Source organism: Globicephala melas, chromosome 4 (assembly GCF_963455315.2).
Source record: "Globicephala melas chromosome 4, mGloMel1.2, whole genome shotgun sequence".
NCBI lineage: Eukaryota > Metazoa > Chordata > Mammalia > Artiodactyla > Delphinidae > Globicephala > Globicephala melas.
In genome coordinates this window covers 134883163-134899789 of record NC_083317.1, presented here as the reverse complement: position 1 = coordinate 134899789, position 16627 = coordinate 134883163, and the positions used below count along the sequence as shown (strand labels likewise).

Here is a 16627-nt window from a genome sequence, read left to right as displayed (position 1 = left end):
AAATGCTTAGAAAAGCACAACCTTCCCAGACTGAACCAGGAAGAAATAGAAAATATAAACAGACAAATCACAAGCACTGAAATTTAAACTGTGATTAAAAATCTTCCAACAAACAACAGCCCAGGACCAGATGGCTTCACAGGCAAATTCTATCAATATTTAGAGAGAGCTAAGACCTATCTTTCTCGAATTCTTCCAAAATAGAGCAGAGGGAGGAACACTCCCAAACTCATTCTACGAGGCCACCATCACCCTAATAACAAAACCACACAAAGATGTCACAAAGAAAAAAAACTACAGGCCAATATCACTGATGAACATAGATGCAAAAATCCTTCAACAAAATACTAGCAAATAGAATCCAACAGCACTTTAAAAGGATCATACACCATGATCAAGTGGGATTTATCCCAGGAATGCAAGGATTCTTCAATATATGCAAATCAATCAATGTGATACACCGTATTAACAATTTGAAGTATAAAAACCATGTGATCATCTCAATAGATGCAGAAAAAGATTTTCTCAAAATTTAAACACATTTATGATAAAAACCCTCTAGAAATTATGCATAGAGGGAACTTGCCTCAACATAATAAAGGTCTTATATGGCAAACCCACAGCCAACATGGTTCTCAATGGTGAAAAAGTGAAAACATTTCTTCTAAGATCAGGAACAAGACAAGGTTGCCCTCTCACCACTATTATTCAATGTAGTTATGGAAGTTTTAGCCACAGCAATCAGAGAAGAAAGGGAAATAAAAGGAATCCAAATCGGAAAAGAAGAAGTAAAGCTGTTACTCTTTGCAGATGACATACTATACATAGAAAATCCTCAAGACTCTACCAGAAAAGTACTAGAGCCAATCAATGAATTTGGTAATGTAGCAGGACACAAAATTAATGCACAGAAATCTCTTGCATTCGTATACATTAATGCTGAAAAATCTGAAAGAGAAATTAAGGAAACACTCCCATTTACCATTGCAACAAAAAGAATAAAATACCTAGGAATAAACCTACCTAGGAGACAAAAGACCTGTATGCAGAAAACTATAAGACACTGATGAAAGAAATTAAAGATGATACAAATAGATGGAGAGATATACCATGTTCTTGGATTGGAAGAATCAACATTGTGAAAATGACTATACTACCAAAAGCAATCTACAGATTCAGTGCAATCCCTATCAAAGTACCAATGGCATTTTTCACAGAATTAGAACAAAAAATTTCACAATTTGTACGGAAACACAAAAGACCCCAAATAGCCAAAGCAACCTTGAGAAAGAAAAATGGAGCTGAAGGAATCAAGCTCCCTATCTTCAGACTCTACTGCAAAGCTACATAAACAAGACAGTATGGTACTGGCACAAAAGCAGAAATATAGATCAGTGGAGCAGGATAGAAAGCCCAGAGATAAACCCATGCACATATGGTCACATTATTGATAAAGGAGGTAAGAATATACAATGGAGAAAAGATAGCCTCTTAAATAAGTGGTGCTGGGAAAACTGGACAGCTACATGTAAAAGAATAAAATTGGAACACTCCCAAACACCATACACAAACTCAAAATGGATTAAAGACCTAAATGTAAAGCTGGACACTGTAAAACTCTTAGAGGAAATGATAGGCAGAACACTCTATGACATAAATCACAGAAAGCTCCTTTTTGACCTACCTCCTAGAGAAATGGAAATAATAACAAAAATAAACAAATGGGACCTAATGAAACTTAAAAGCTTTTGCACAGCAAAGGAAACCATAAACAAGATGAAAAGACAACCCTCAGAATGGTAGAAAATATTTGCAAATGAAGCAACTGACAAAGAATTAATTTCCAAAATTTACAAGCAGCTCATACAGCTCAATATCAAAAAAACAGACCACTCAGTGCAAAAATGGGCAGAAGACATAAATAGACATTTCTACTAAGAAGATATACAGATTGCCAACAAACATGAAAGAATGCTCAACATCGCTAATCATTAGAGAAATGCAAATCAAAAGTGCATTGAGGTCAATGCACCAGTGACCTCACTGGTGAGGTCAACTCACACCAGTCAGAATGGCCATGATAAAACATCTAAAAACCATAAATGCTGAAGAGGGTGTGGGGAAAATGGAACGCTCTTGCACTGTTGGTGGGAATGTAAATTGATAGAGCCACTATGGAGAACATTATGGAGGTTCCTTAAAAAATTAAAAATAGAACTACCATATGACCCAGCAATCTGACTCCTGGGCATATATCCTGAGAAAACCATAATTCAAAAAAAGTCATGTACCACAATGTTCATTGCAGCTCTATCTACAATAGCCAGGACATGGAAGCAACCTAAGTGTCCATCGACAGATTATGGATAAAGAACATGTGGCACATATATAGAATGGAATATTACTCAGCCATAGAAAGAAGTGAAATTGAGTTATTTGTAGTGTGGTGGATGGACTTAGAGTCTGTCATACAGAGTGAAGTAAGTCAGAAAGAGGAAAACAAATACCATATGCTAACATATATATATGGAATCTAAAAAAAAAAAAGTTATGAAGAACCTAGGGGCAGGACAGGAATAGAGATGCAGATGTCGAGCATGGACTTGAGGACAGGGGGAGGGGGAAGGTAAACTGAGATGAAGTGAGAGAGTGACATGGACTTATATATACTGCCAAATGTAAAATAGATAGCTAGTGGGAAGCAGCCCCATAGCACAGGGAGATCAGCTCGGTGCTTGTGACCACCTAGAGGGGTGGGATGAGGAGGATGGCAGGGAGATGCAACAGGGAGGAGATATGGGGATATATGTATATGTGTAGCTGATTCACTTTGTTATAAAGGAGAAATTAACACACCATTGTAAAGCAATTATACTCCAATAAAGTTGTAAAAAAAAAAAAAAAGAACTGTGGCAAGAGATGCTACTGGCATCTAGTATGTAGAGATCAGAGGTGTTTTCATCCTGTGATACACAGGATAGCCCTTCACAGCAAAGAACCATGAGGTCCAAAATGTCAGTAATGTCAAGGTTTAGAAACACCACTTTCTTTCCTCTTGTTCTCTGTAACTGATGATTGTTGAGCCTTCACCCTTTGACCCTCCCTGCTCAACCATATCTGCTTTAGTCGAGGTAAAAGTGCTCCATGTTGCCGCAAATGACATCGTTTCATTATTTTTAAAGTCTGAGTAAGGTTCCATTGTATATATGAACCACAGCTTCTTATCCATTCATCTGTCAATGCACATTAGGTTGCTTCCATGTCTCGGCTATTGTAAACAGTGCTGCAGTGAACACTAGGGTGCCTGTATCCTTTCGAACCATGTTTTTCTCCAGATATATGCCCAGCAGTAGGATTGCAGGATTATATGGTAGCTCTATTTTTAGTTTTTTAAGGAACCTCCATACTGTCCTCCGTAGTGGCTGTAGCAATTTACATTCCCACCAACAGTGTAGGTGGGTTCCCTTTTCTCCGTAGCCTCTCCAGCATTTATTGTTTGTAGATTTTTGATGATGGCCATTCTGACTGGTGTGAGGTGATATCTCATTGTAGTTTTGATTTGTATTTTTCTAAAAATTAGTGGTGTTGAGCATCTTTTCATGTGCCTCTTGGCCATCTGTATGTCATGGATGGACCTGGAGATTATCATACTAAGTGAAGTAAGTAAGACAGAGAAAGACAAATATCATTTATTGCTTATATGAAGAATCAAAAAAAATGATACAGGGCTTCCCTGGTGGCGCAATGGTTGAGAGTCCGCCTGCCGATGCAGGGGACATGGGTTCGTGCCCCGGTCTGGGAAGATCCCACATGCCGTGGAGCGGCTGGGCCCGTGAGCCATGGCCGCTGAGCCTGCACGTCCGGAGCCTGTGCTCCGCAACGGGAGAGGCCACAACAGTGAGAGGCCCGCGTACCGAAAAAAAAAAAAAAAGATACAAATGAACTTATTTATAAAACAGAAACATACTCAGACTTAGAGAAGAAACTTACGTTTCCTGGTGTGGAGGGCGGGAAAGGGGGGGGAGGGATTGATTGAGAAGTTGGGATTGACATGTACACCCTACAATATTTAAAATAGGTAACCAACAAGGACCTACTGTATAGCACAGGGAACTCTGCTCAATATTCTGTAATAACCTAAATGGACAAATAATTTGAAAAAGAATACATACATGTATATATATAAATGAATCACTTTGCTGTACACCTGAAACGAACACAACACTGCTAATCAACTATGCTCCAATATAAAATAAAAATTAGAAGAAAAAAACCCAGGGGCTTCCCTGGTGGCACAGTGGTTAAGAATCTGTGTGCCAAGGCAGGGTACAGGGGTTCGAGCTTTGGTCTGGGAAGACCCCACATGCCACATAGCAACTAAGCCCGTGCACCACAACTACTAAGCCTGCGCTCTAGAGCCCATGAGCCACAACTACTGAGCCCTCGTGCCACAGCTACTGAAGCCCGTGCACCTAGATAGAGCCCATGCTCCACAACAAGAGAAGCCAACGCAATGGGAAGCCCGTGCACCACAACGAAGAGTAGCCCCCGCTCACTGCAACTAGAGAAAGCCCGTGTGCAGCAATGAAGACACAACACAGCTGAAAATAAATAAATAAAAACATACAATAAATTAGATCAAAATATTTTTTAAAAAAACAAAAAACAGAAAAACCCATTGTGCTAAGTCCAGTGGTCAGTTCTCTGCCCTCATTGTGTTCCGTGTCTCAGCAGCATTTGACAGAGATGATAATGGGCTTGTTGTTTAAACCTTTGCTCACTCAACTTCCAGCACATACCACTTCCCTGGTTTTCCCTGGCTGCTCTTGGCTGGATCTTCTGAATGTTCTTGAGCTCTAAATGTTGAGGACTCAAGACTCTATCCTCATATTTCTCTCCCTCATTACTCACTCCTCAGGTGACCTTATCCAGTCTCATGGCATCAAGTGCCATCTGTCCTCTGATCTCAGTTTACTTCTCTAGCTTGGACCAATCTCTTAAGCTCCAAATATGTTTCTACTTTCTTATCTCATAGGCACCTGAAAGTTGGCATGTCCCCAAGCAACTTTTTTCTTCTTCTTTTGTTTTCTAATCTTTTATTATGGAAAAATTCAAAAATATATACAAGTGGAGAGACTAATATGATACCTCCTCCTGTGTACATATTACCTAGCTCAAACAATGAAAAACGCTTGGCCAATTTAGTTTTGTTTTATTTATAGTCCCACTCACGTTTTCCCACTCCCTCCACAAATTATTTTGAAGCAAATGCCAGATATCATATATTTCTTGCATAAATATTTCAGCTTGCATCTCTAAAAGATTCTCTTTTTTTGGCGGTACGCGGGCCTCTCACTGTTGCGGCCTCTCCTGCTGCGGAGCACAGGCTCCGGACGCGCAGGCTCAGCGGCCATGGCTCACGGGCCCAGCCGCTCCGCGGCACGTGGGATCCTCCCAGACCGGGGCACGAACCCGTGTCCCCTGCATCGGCAGGCGGGCTCTCGACCACTGCGCCACCGGGGAAGCCCTTAAAATAAAGATTTTTTTTTTCTTTTTTGCAGTATGCGGGCCTCTCACTGTTGTGGTCTCTTCCGTTGTGGAGCGCAGGCTCCGGATGCACAGGCTCAGCGGCCATGGCTCACGGGCCCAGCCGCTCCGCGGCATGTGGGATCTTCCCGGACAGGGGCACGGACCCGTGTCCCCTGCACTGGCAGACGGACTCTCAACCACTGCGCCACCGGGGAAGCCCCTCTAAAAGATTCTTTAAAAATATAACCACAATACCATCATCACACCTAAGAATGAGCAATGATCCTTTAATATCATCAAACATCCAGTCAGCCCAAACTGATTCACCTGCCCTTCCTCCTGCCTTCCCCATTTTGGGAATCGGAGACTCCATCCCACCAGTTACTTAAAACAGATGCTTGTTTCATCTTTAATAAGTCTCTTTCTCTCACCCCTTACATTTAATCCATCAACACTTAAGGGTGAGTCTATCTTCAGAATATATCCAGCATGTCATTCTGTCTCACCACCACCACTGCTGCACTCTGGGCAAGCCAACATGATTTAGCACCTGGATTAGTGTCAGAGCCACCTAACTGTTCCCCCTGCTTCTGTCCTTCTAGTTAGCTTTCTTTGAAGGAACCAGAGCCATCTTGTAAATACAGAGGCAGGTCATGTCACTTCTTTACTCAAAACCCAGCCATGGCTCCCGATGGCATTCAGAGTTAACCCCACTGTTATGTGGCCTTCAAGATTTTACATAATCTGCCCCTCTCCATCCCATTATTCTGCTTCATTGTTGGTCAAACACAGCACACATTCATACCCTAGTTTATGGTTTTCACATACTCTTTCCTCTGCCTGGGATGCTCTACTTCCACACATCTGCTTGCCTTGCTTCCTGAATTCATGCTGGTCTTTACCCAAATGCTACCTTTACAAAACGGTTTTGTCTGACCCCCTTATATAAAATAGCTAACCCCTCACCCTTACATTCTTTATTTCTTAATCCTTTTTCTGGCATAGCATTGATCTCACCCTGGCAGGTTTTACGTCTCTTTCTCACTAGCAGGTAAGTTCCTTGATGGCAGGGTCTTTGTTCTGTTCACCATGGAATTCCCAACACCTAGAGACATGCCTGGCACACAGTAGGTGCTAAATAAATACTTCTTGAATGAATACTTGCTTGGTAGTATGTCTTTGGTCTGGCAATGATCATCTGCTTCCCAGCAGTCAATTTGGTGGCCCTTCCCTTGGTTTCAATTGGATCATATCTCTGGTTATTTAAACTGATAGATAAATAAAAATGTACAAGAAGAAAGTTTTATTACACAATATATCAAGAAAGGAGGAAGAATTTGTAAAAATCACTTGCATGTTGCTTTGCATTGAATTATAGAAATAAAATACGGCCACTTGGGAGTAGCTTAAGATAACAGCCTTTGCGATAGTTGTTTTTTCTGGCACCTGTTTTGAGTTTGTTTTCTCAAAATTATAGTATCTTCTTTTTCCCCCAAGGAATGCCAAAGAAAGACTTAATCACATGACACTAAACAAGACCTTATCTCATTTCTGACACTAGAGGGAACCCGGATTTCCTGGCTACCCTGGTACACAAGTAATCTTTTGGGGCCTGACATCTGGTATGCAGCATGTGTCATTTATTTGTACTTATTTTTCTTTATACTCATGGTTCTACTTTTGATTCTATTAAGGGAGAAGATGGTGACCTGGGCCACCAAGGAGAGAAGGGGGCAAAGGGAATCAGAGGGAAGAGGGTAAGAACCAAAGGAATTTCCCCAGATCTATAGAGGCCCATATCATGACAGTCTACTCAAAGGACTATACTTCCACTGGGTTAATGGACTTCTTAGCAGGAAGCCCATGTCCTCGTCAGAATATTCTACACCTTCCTGGTCACTCCCCACTTAGTCCCATTATCATTTATCTTCTGAATGCAAATGCAGCTCACCAAACCATAACAACAGAAAATTCAAGTTGGGAGTTTCAGTTATGTAGTATCAACCTTTCAAAGAACAAGTTTGGAGACACCTCTGTCTTTGGTAAATCTAGATATCATTTGAAAAAATATTGGTCTAGCTGCAGGGCAAATATTACTGTTTCTTTAAGATTCTTCCAAGCCTTTACTTTCTCTTAGCTATTCTGAGACTAAACTCTCAAGAATGTGGCTGCCATCCTGGTGGACTTGGAGTCACGTTTTTCTCTGTGCTTTATAGAGTCTACCAATAAAACCCATTCCTTCAGGTTCGGAAGATTCAGTATTGAAGAGCCACAATCACTACCATCTCTTTTTGGAAAGAGTAACCCTGTGGATACCTAACAACTTGGTAGTGTTTAGCTAATATACATTAGAGAGCAAGGCCTTCTGGGAAAAGAACATGGACTAGTGTTCAACGTAGGAGAGAGGAACAGAAAGAGAATGTCTATTGTCTGGGCACCCAATAACTGGTATTTTCATAAACTGGCAAGGACATAAAGGAAAATTTGAACTATGCCTAACTTGGCTTGCTACTGGCTAATATTACCCTGCTCAGCTAAACTTCTCTCTCTTGTTTTAAAATTAAAAAAGATAAAGCATCAATTATACGCAGATAATGCTGTGGCAGTTCAAATCCCTGTCAGATAAGCAGTGAGTCCATGGTCAGCATAGACCTTTTCTGAGACACTGAAGACCAGAAGATAATAGGAACTTTTCCTTTCTCCTGATGCCTGGCCTTCAATACACATTTCCTGCATTCATTTAATTATATGACCTGGAGCCTCAGCTGAATATCGAGACATACTTTAAGGCTCTGTTTGGAAGTGTTTGTGTGAATTTACACATGTTGGCTGGGGTTAGGTATGTATGGGGGGGACTTAGATGGTTCCCACAAAGACCTCCCCATCCCCCCCACCACCCAGTCTCCATGTCTCACTCTGCTGAAGACGGTTCGTAAACTAACTGGTCCATAGCAGACTCATTAGACTCAGATATAATGACAACTTGGAATCTCAAGGTGGGTCTATTGGTTTTAATCAAGTCATGTTCAAGGGGGAAGCTTATCCCTTTGGTTTGGTCATTTTTAGGGTAATGCTGGACTTCCTGGATTCGTTGGAACTCCAGGTGACCCAGGCCCTCCAGGACCAGTGGTAACATGGATTTCTCCTTTCTTTTATTTTCAACCTTTGTGTAAAATTGAATAAGGATTTGATGAGACATCTCTAAGAAGAAATAAACATTTAAAATGCACAGGAGGAGCTAAATAGGGAATGTGCCAAATTTACTTTAGAGGGCATTAGCTTCAAGTTCTTACACAGTATAGTATTTATTAAATATAGATATTTTGACTTGAACATGGGAAAGATGTGGAGTGGCTGGAGATTCATGGATCTGTCTAAGTACATAAAACAATACACAAAGCTCACTGGAGAGTGCGTTTATCAGTGTAAACAAGATGAGCGGCAACATTTATGCAAAAACCAGAAAGAAATCCTAACAAAATATGACATTTATATAATCTTATCCTCACTGACAATGTTGCAAGCCCACAGATATTTGTAAAATTCCCTGGAAGGTCATTTGGTATGAAAGGAAAGACTAGAGGTGGTTGTCGTTTTGCCCTATGCCTGTCCTAAGAGACAAGGCCATCATCCGTGAAGGAAGGTACAGTGAGTTGGCTGCGGGTTGAACCAGGTAGTTTCACTGCAGTTTAGGGTTTCTGGAGAGGTGCACAAGAATCTTAAAAGAAGAAGGACCACCATGCCCATTTTACAGATAAAGAAACAAAGGCTGAGGAGATTATAGTGAGCTGCAGGAAGTCACAAATGACTACCTCGTAGAGTACAAATAAGCACAAAGATCTCCAGACTCCCAGAGTGGCTGGAGTCAGGCGGATCTGTTGTGAAGGGCTCCAGGGAAGACTTGTGTAATGCTAGGGAATAGATAGGGTGGTGGTGGGTGGCCTGAGGAGAAGAGGTAGGGGAGGACAGGGGTCCACTTTAGAACTGCCTATAAGTGGTCCTGGGATCTTGAATGGCCTTTTCCTGAATTTGATCCTAAACTGTGGATTGGGGCTTCCCTGGTGGCGCAGTGGTTGAGAATCCGCCTGCCAATTCAGGGTACATGGATTCGAGCCCTGGTCCAGGAAGATCTCACATGCTGTGGAGCAACTAAGCCCGTGTGCCACAACTACTGAGCCTGCACTCTAGAGCTCACGAGCCACAACTACTGAAGCCTGTGCACCTAGAGTCTGTGCTCCACAACAAGAGAAGCCACCACAATGAGAAACCCCGGCACCACAGCGAAGAGTAGCCCCCTCTCGTTGCAACTAGAGAAAGCCTGTGTGCAGCAATGAAGACCCAATGCAGCCAAAAATAAAAAATAAATAAGATAAATAAATTTTTAAAAAAAGTTCACACACAACCATAAAAAAAATAAGAAGAATTCGCCTGCCAATGCAGGGGACACTGGTTTGAGTCCTGGTCCAGGAAGATCCCACATGCCGCAGAGCAACTAAGCCCATGTGCCACAACTACTGAGCTTGCGCTCTAGAGCCTGCAAGCCACAACTACTGAAGTCCATGCACCTAGAGTCTGTGCTCCGCAACAAGAGAAGCCACCGCAATGAGAAGCCTGCGCAGTGCAATGAAGATTATCTCCCGCTCGCTGCAACTAGAGAAAGCCTGTGTGCAGCAACGAAGACCCAATACAGCCAAAAATAAAATAAAAAAATAAATTAATTAAAAAAACCCAAAAAAACCCAAAAAACAAAAAACAAAAAAAATCTGTGGCTTAGTCTCAAAATAACCTGGTCTCCTAAGAGTCTTTCTGTAGCATCTCCCTGGGCACCCTGGACTCTGGGGTCTGGGATACATCTCCTAGACACTCTGACCTCCTTCCTTAAGGAGTCAGACAGAACTTCAGGCCCAGGAGCAAGGCAGAAGGAGGTCTCTGTAGCGTGGTGAGCTTTCTCAAACTCTCTTGCCAACTCTTCAGAATAATGTGTTGGACTTCCAGAATCTTGCATTTGAAACCCATTTCTATTCTTTCCAGGGCATCAAGGGCCCCAAAGGTGTGATAGATATGATGGTAGGTGAAGATTTTTTTTTAATATTTTCAAGGATATCTTTTATTTCTTCAGACATACAAAATGTAGTTATTTTATATTTTCTATCTGATTATTCCAATATCTGAAATAGTTACAGAATTTGTTGTTTCTGCTGGTGTGAAGATTTTAATTGTAAATTTTAAAACACAAAACTTTCCACTTTCACAAAATAGAAATCTGTAAAGATTCTTTAGTTTCTCCTCTTGTAAGTTCTCTTAGTACTTTAAGTTTATAGACTTTACTCTGGTAGGTTGTAACCAAATCAAATAAAAGGAGTAGAATAATATTTTAAATATTTAAACAATATTTTAAATATTTTCAAGAGTAGAATAATATTTTAAATCTGGATATTTTTGAGAAATACCAGTTGGCATGAAAGGAAAGACTTCGAGGTTACTACCCCAGTGGGGGTGGGGGGGAAAGGCTTTTTGTAATGTTCAAAAATTGCTTGTAAAGTATTCATAAGCCAAAACATAGTATAATACAGGCCACTGTGTCTTATGGCACACCTGAAAATGATCTCAGTCTTATGATGATTTTTCGTCACCCGAGTACAAAAATACTATTGAGGGGAGGGGAGGGAAGGACGTGGGGCAACTGAGGAGCAGGAAGTGATGGGGTCAAGGGGAGAACAGAACAGAGAGGAAGGGATCAAAGGAATGAAACAATTCTAGGGGAGGTGTTGAGGGTAGAATATCTTGCCTGTCATTCTAAAGAAATGTTACAGAAATCGCTAAGGTAGAGATCCAAGAATTTTAGGCATTTTTCTTCCTTCTGTGTTGACATTCCTGGAATTAAACTTCTTCAAAATCAGATTTGATTCCATTCCTTTGTGAGGCAGATTTTTTTAAAAAAAGAAGGGCTCCCCTTATCTATCTATCTCTAATAGTATGGGCAGTATACTGTATATAAAATAGTTTAAAAATATCCACTGGATCCAGAAATATAACTTCTGGAAAGTTCCATCTGTTGTAACAACTTTGGGGTTTTCTGTTGTGGATTAAAAAGCTTCAGATAGGCTGGGATAACATCCATACGACATTTCTAAGTCATGACGGTGAGGAGGAATATGCTTCAAATTAAGTACTCTTTCCTTTCTTTCACCACCTTTCTAACAGCCTTGTGAAATCATCAATTTTGGTCGCGAAAATTGCCATAAGTTGTTGGGAAAGGCTAGAAAGGAGCCAGGGGTGTGAAGTGGGAATGGATCATGCACTGAGAACATAAGTCACCTGGGGTTGGGAGGTGCCATGGTCCATCATGGGAAGCTCTTATAATTTAACATATACGGCTCAGTCCCCACTTGGATAAGTAATCTTCCCCAACGTGGTCTCAGAAGTGAAGTGGATGATATGGAGAACAGTATGGAGGTTCCTCAAAAAACTAAAAACAGAGCTACCATACAATCCTGCAATCCCTCTCCTGGGCATACATCTGGAGAAAACCATAATTTAAAAAGATACATGCACCACAATGTTCATTGCAGCACTATTTACAATAGCCAAGACCTGGAAGCAAACTAAGTGTCCATCGACAGATGAATGGACAAAGATGTGGTACATATACACAATGGGATACTAGTCAGCCATTAAAAAAAAATGAAATAATGCCATTTGAAGCAACATGGATGGACCTAGAGATTATCATACTAAGTAAGTCAGATAGAGAAAGACAAATCTCATATGATATCACTTGTATGTGGAATCTAAAAAAAGTTACAAATGAACTCATTTACAAAATAGAAATAGACCCACAGACATAGAAGACAAACTTATGGTTACCAAAGGGGAAAGGGGGGAGGAACAAATTAGGAGTTTGGGATTAACATATACACACTACTATACATAAAATAGATAACCAACAAGGACCTACTGTATAGCACAGGGAACTATACTCAATATTTTGTAATAACCTATAAGGGAAAAAAATCTGTAAAAGAATATATAATACATATATGTGTATAACTAATCAGTTTGCTGTACACGTGAAACTAATATGATATTATAAATCAACCGTACTTCAGTAAAATAAAATTAAATTAAAAGTAATGAAGTGGATGAAAGGCATGCCATCTCACCAGTGAAGAAAAATTCCTCTACAATTGGCACCTCATGCAATGCAATGATAATTGCACACCTGCACATCTTGGTGCTTCTTATCACAAAACAGGCAAAGAGAAGCTCTGTTCTTTTATTTCATCCATTTAAACAAGAGGGATCAACAGTGAGCCTTCAGTAAGAAATGGGTCTTTTTAAATTAACATTTGTGTTTTAAAAATGGAACTGTGAATCATCAAATCTTAAGTAATGCTTTGTCACATTCCCAGATTGTAATTCTTTGTCTTCAATGTACTCCAGGATATTTGCATCCTATAATATATACATTTCTCCACCTACTGGCAATAGGCAGTGAACATTGACTTGGCAAATTGCTTAGTTTGGGTTTTCTCCACAATCATCCCACCCCTATTATGCTGACTCTCCCATATTCTGTCCATTCCCATCCAGTTGCTGTTCAGGGAGATTCTGGAATTTTTTTTCCTAAAAATCATAAAGAATAATACCATCACCTTGACCACAAAGGAAAAGTTTCAGAGTTAAAGGTTAAAACTCTTTTACATTCAGGAGCACTGTAAAGTCAAAAACAAACAGAAAAATGGGGAAAATATATGCAATATAAGCAGTGAACCCAGGGAAAGGCCCTAACTTCTTTACTCTATCATGTTGAAATATATAAAATCACTGCTACTCAATCATTTTCATCTACAAACACAGATATTTCATATTTGCTAAACCTAAGTGTAAAAAACTCTTTTAGATTGAAAACGGGCCAAAAACATGAATGGAGGATTCAGAAAAGAAAAAAATACAATAAACCTGTAAAAATGTTTGACCTTACAAGAAGTCAAAGAATACAAATTAAAATAAGATTTTTTTTTGTTTCAAATTGGAAATTTTTTTAAGATGAGGAAAAAAATCCCTATCCAGAGTTGAGAAATGTAGGTATGTCAATTGGCACAATTTTTCTGAAGAGCCATTGGACAATGCATATCAAAAGCCATAATTGTAGACCTATTTGGAGCTGTAATTGGACAGAAATGAACAGATAGAAGTTCAAGTATTCTCATCACAAAGGGATGTTGACAGAAGAAATCATGAGACATCATAGGAGACCAGATGATACTGCTCTAAATTTATTGATGGAAGGAATACCATAAAGTGAAAAAGGATTCAGAATAGAGCATAGCCTAAGCTCCAAGTCTTATAAAATGAAATAAAACAAGTGATAGATATACATATATACACATATATATGATAAATTAAGGGTAATTTTAATATATTGTTTTCTAGTATTTTCCATGAAAATATATTGCTTGTGTATACACGCTTATACATAATATATGCAATATACAATTAATATTATTACTAACATTAATAAACAATATATTAATAACCAACAATACAATAATTAATATTAATAATTACTAATATTACTATATTTTATTATATAGAATTTAAGATATGTGTGTATGCATATGTGTGTGTATATATAGTTTCTGAGTAGCTAAGTGTATTAGATTTAAGTTCAGTACAGTGTGACTCAGTGCTCAAACGCAGGAACACCAACATAGTCCTCAAATCAGCCTGGAGGTAGCCAGTCCCGGGATGATGGAGCGCCATGGTGCCTAGGGATGGGTGCCCAGGGATGCAGCCTCTTTATATTTTCCTGCACTGCCACTGGGGTGGGGATGCTGTTTCCGAAATCACCTCATGGTCCAAGATGTCTATCAAGCTTCAGCCAGCAGGTAAAGGAAAGGAGGATACTTTTTCAAGGTTGTACCTCCCATGGTTCTAATTCTGTTATCCAGAGCTTAGTAAGATGCCACCCCACTGGGAAATGTACCCTTTGTTCCAGGCAGCCATATACCCAGCCAGAGACTGGGTTTCTGTTACCATGGAAAAAAGGGAGAGCAGATATTGGGGAGCAAGATGAGGTCTCTCTGCCACACTCAGGCAGAACTCGGAGAGGCTTGAATTTCTCAGAGGAGATGGTTTTCATACTGAAGCTGGCAAACGTGGCTTCGCCTATGTCAACTAACAACGTCTTTTCTCTCCAAAATCGTTTCCCTTCTAGCCTGTTCAGGTAAATAACATTTCTTCTTATTCACTCCAACCTTCATCCGTTTACAGACATTACAGGCAATCCTAAATCTGTGTATCCACGTGTCTAGGTGTTTCCGAATGCCCAGTGTTACCGACCGAGGTGGTCTTCGCCTTGGAAGTGTCAAATGACGTCTCCCAGTTGGATTTCGAGAGGATGAGAGGCATTTTACTATCTCTGTTGATGAAGACGGAAATCAGTGGGAGTAACTGCCCCACGGGTGCCCGGGTGGCCATCGTCTCCTACGACAGCAAAACAGATTACGTGGTTCGCTTCTCCGACCATAAGGGGAGGCCCGTGCTCCTGCAGGAGGTCAGGGGACTCGCCCTGGCAGGGTCCTTTAGCAGCAGGAACCTTGGGGACTCCATGAGGTTTGTGGTGAGACATGTATTCAAGCGCGTGCGCGCGGGCCGCCTCCTGAGGAAGGTGGCCGTGTTCTTCCAGGCGGGCTGGATCCAGGATGCAGGTTCCATCAGCACAGCCACGCCAGAGCTCAGTGCGCTGGACATCACCTCTGCGGTCATCACCTTCACAGAGGACCACAACCTCCCAGACGCCCTACTGGTAAGTGGGGGACCGCTGCTGCGCCGGGTTCTGGGGGTTAGTGCCTAGTTCCTGCTCCTCCACCAAGGAGCACATGAGGAGTGAGAGCTGGTCAGGGGAAGAATTCTCCAGAAACTGAAGTATATGCGTGGGAGGGGGCAGGTGCGGGGTTGGGGGGATGTCTCATTACAGACTCTGCTACCAGTGCTACTGCTGGTACCTACTGGCCATCCTTGAGCCTCTGTGCCATGTGCCTTTTAAACACTGTCTTATTGAATTATCCCCCAAACTGTATAAGGTAAATGTCATTGTGATTTCCATTTCAGAGATAAGAATACTGAGGCTTAGAGAGAGGTTAAGTATATCATCAAAGATCAAATATCTGTTGGGGGCAGACCGATTTTATCTGCCTTCACAGCCTGTGCTTAACCACTCTAGGCTAACCTGTATCATGGGGGTCCACAGACTGTAATTTTCTCTCCTCTTTTTTATTTGGGGTATAAAATCCACATCCATATACAAAGTGGGTAAGAGGCACTGATTTTAAGGATACAGCTAGATGGATTTTTGTATATGTTTAAAGTGCTGTGACCTAGACATGGTTCGAGATATTGAATACTTTTGGCATTCTATAAGTTTTCTAGTATGACCTTTCCGGCTTCTGTCACCTGTTCTGAGCCTTGGTGCAATGTGAATCCTACAGAATGTACTCTTTATATCTGGCTTCTTTCACTCAATGTCTGTTCTTTTGTTCATCCATGTTGTTTATATGAGTAAATTTTTTAACTGCTTTTCTGAAGTATTCTAGTGTGTGTATATACCATAATTTATTTTTATTTTTTAAAATTGAAGTATAGTTGATTTACAATTTTGTGTTAGTTTCAGGTATACAGCACAGTGATTCATATATATATATATATATATATATATATATATATACTCTTTTTCAGATTCTTTTCCATTATAGGTTATTACAAGATATTGAATATAGTTCCCTGTGTTATACAGTAGATCTTTGTTGGTTACCTATTTTATATATAGCAGTATGTATCTGTTAATCCCAAACTCCTAATTTATCCCTCTCTCCTTTTCCCTTTGGTAACCATAAGTTTGTTTTCTATGTGTACCACAATGTATTTATTGATTTATTCTCTAGACTTTACTTTTCTAACTGAAACCCATGTAACACATTCTCATGGAACATATGGGATGATTTATCAGAATGAAAGGCGATTTCCTTTTTAAGTGATTTCAGGATGCTGATGAATATCAGACTGAGCTACATTCCATTGCCAATATTCAACCGTT

General features: G+C 40.4%; 1 protein-coding gene across 1 annotated transcript in view; it reads left to right on the top strand.

Moving 5' to 3' along the window:
* LOC138842646 (collagen alpha-4(VI) chain-like) overlaps window positions 1-16627 on the top strand; it is a 64763-nt gene that overhangs the window by 17760 nt on the left and 30376 nt on the right. Inside the window, exons 7-12 of the mRNA XM_070045381.1 lie at window positions 7091-7126; window positions 7224-7286; window positions 8596-8658; window positions 10561-10596; window positions 11734-11770; window positions 14835-15340. Of these exons, the coding sequence (XP_069901482.1) occupies window positions 7091-7126; window positions 7224-7286; window positions 8596-8658; window positions 10561-10596; window positions 11734-11770; window positions 14835-15340 (741 nt within the window). The remainder of the gene's footprint in view (window positions 1-7090; window positions 7127-7223; window positions 7287-8595; window positions 8659-10560; window positions 10597-11733; window positions 11771-14834; window positions 15341-16627) is intronic.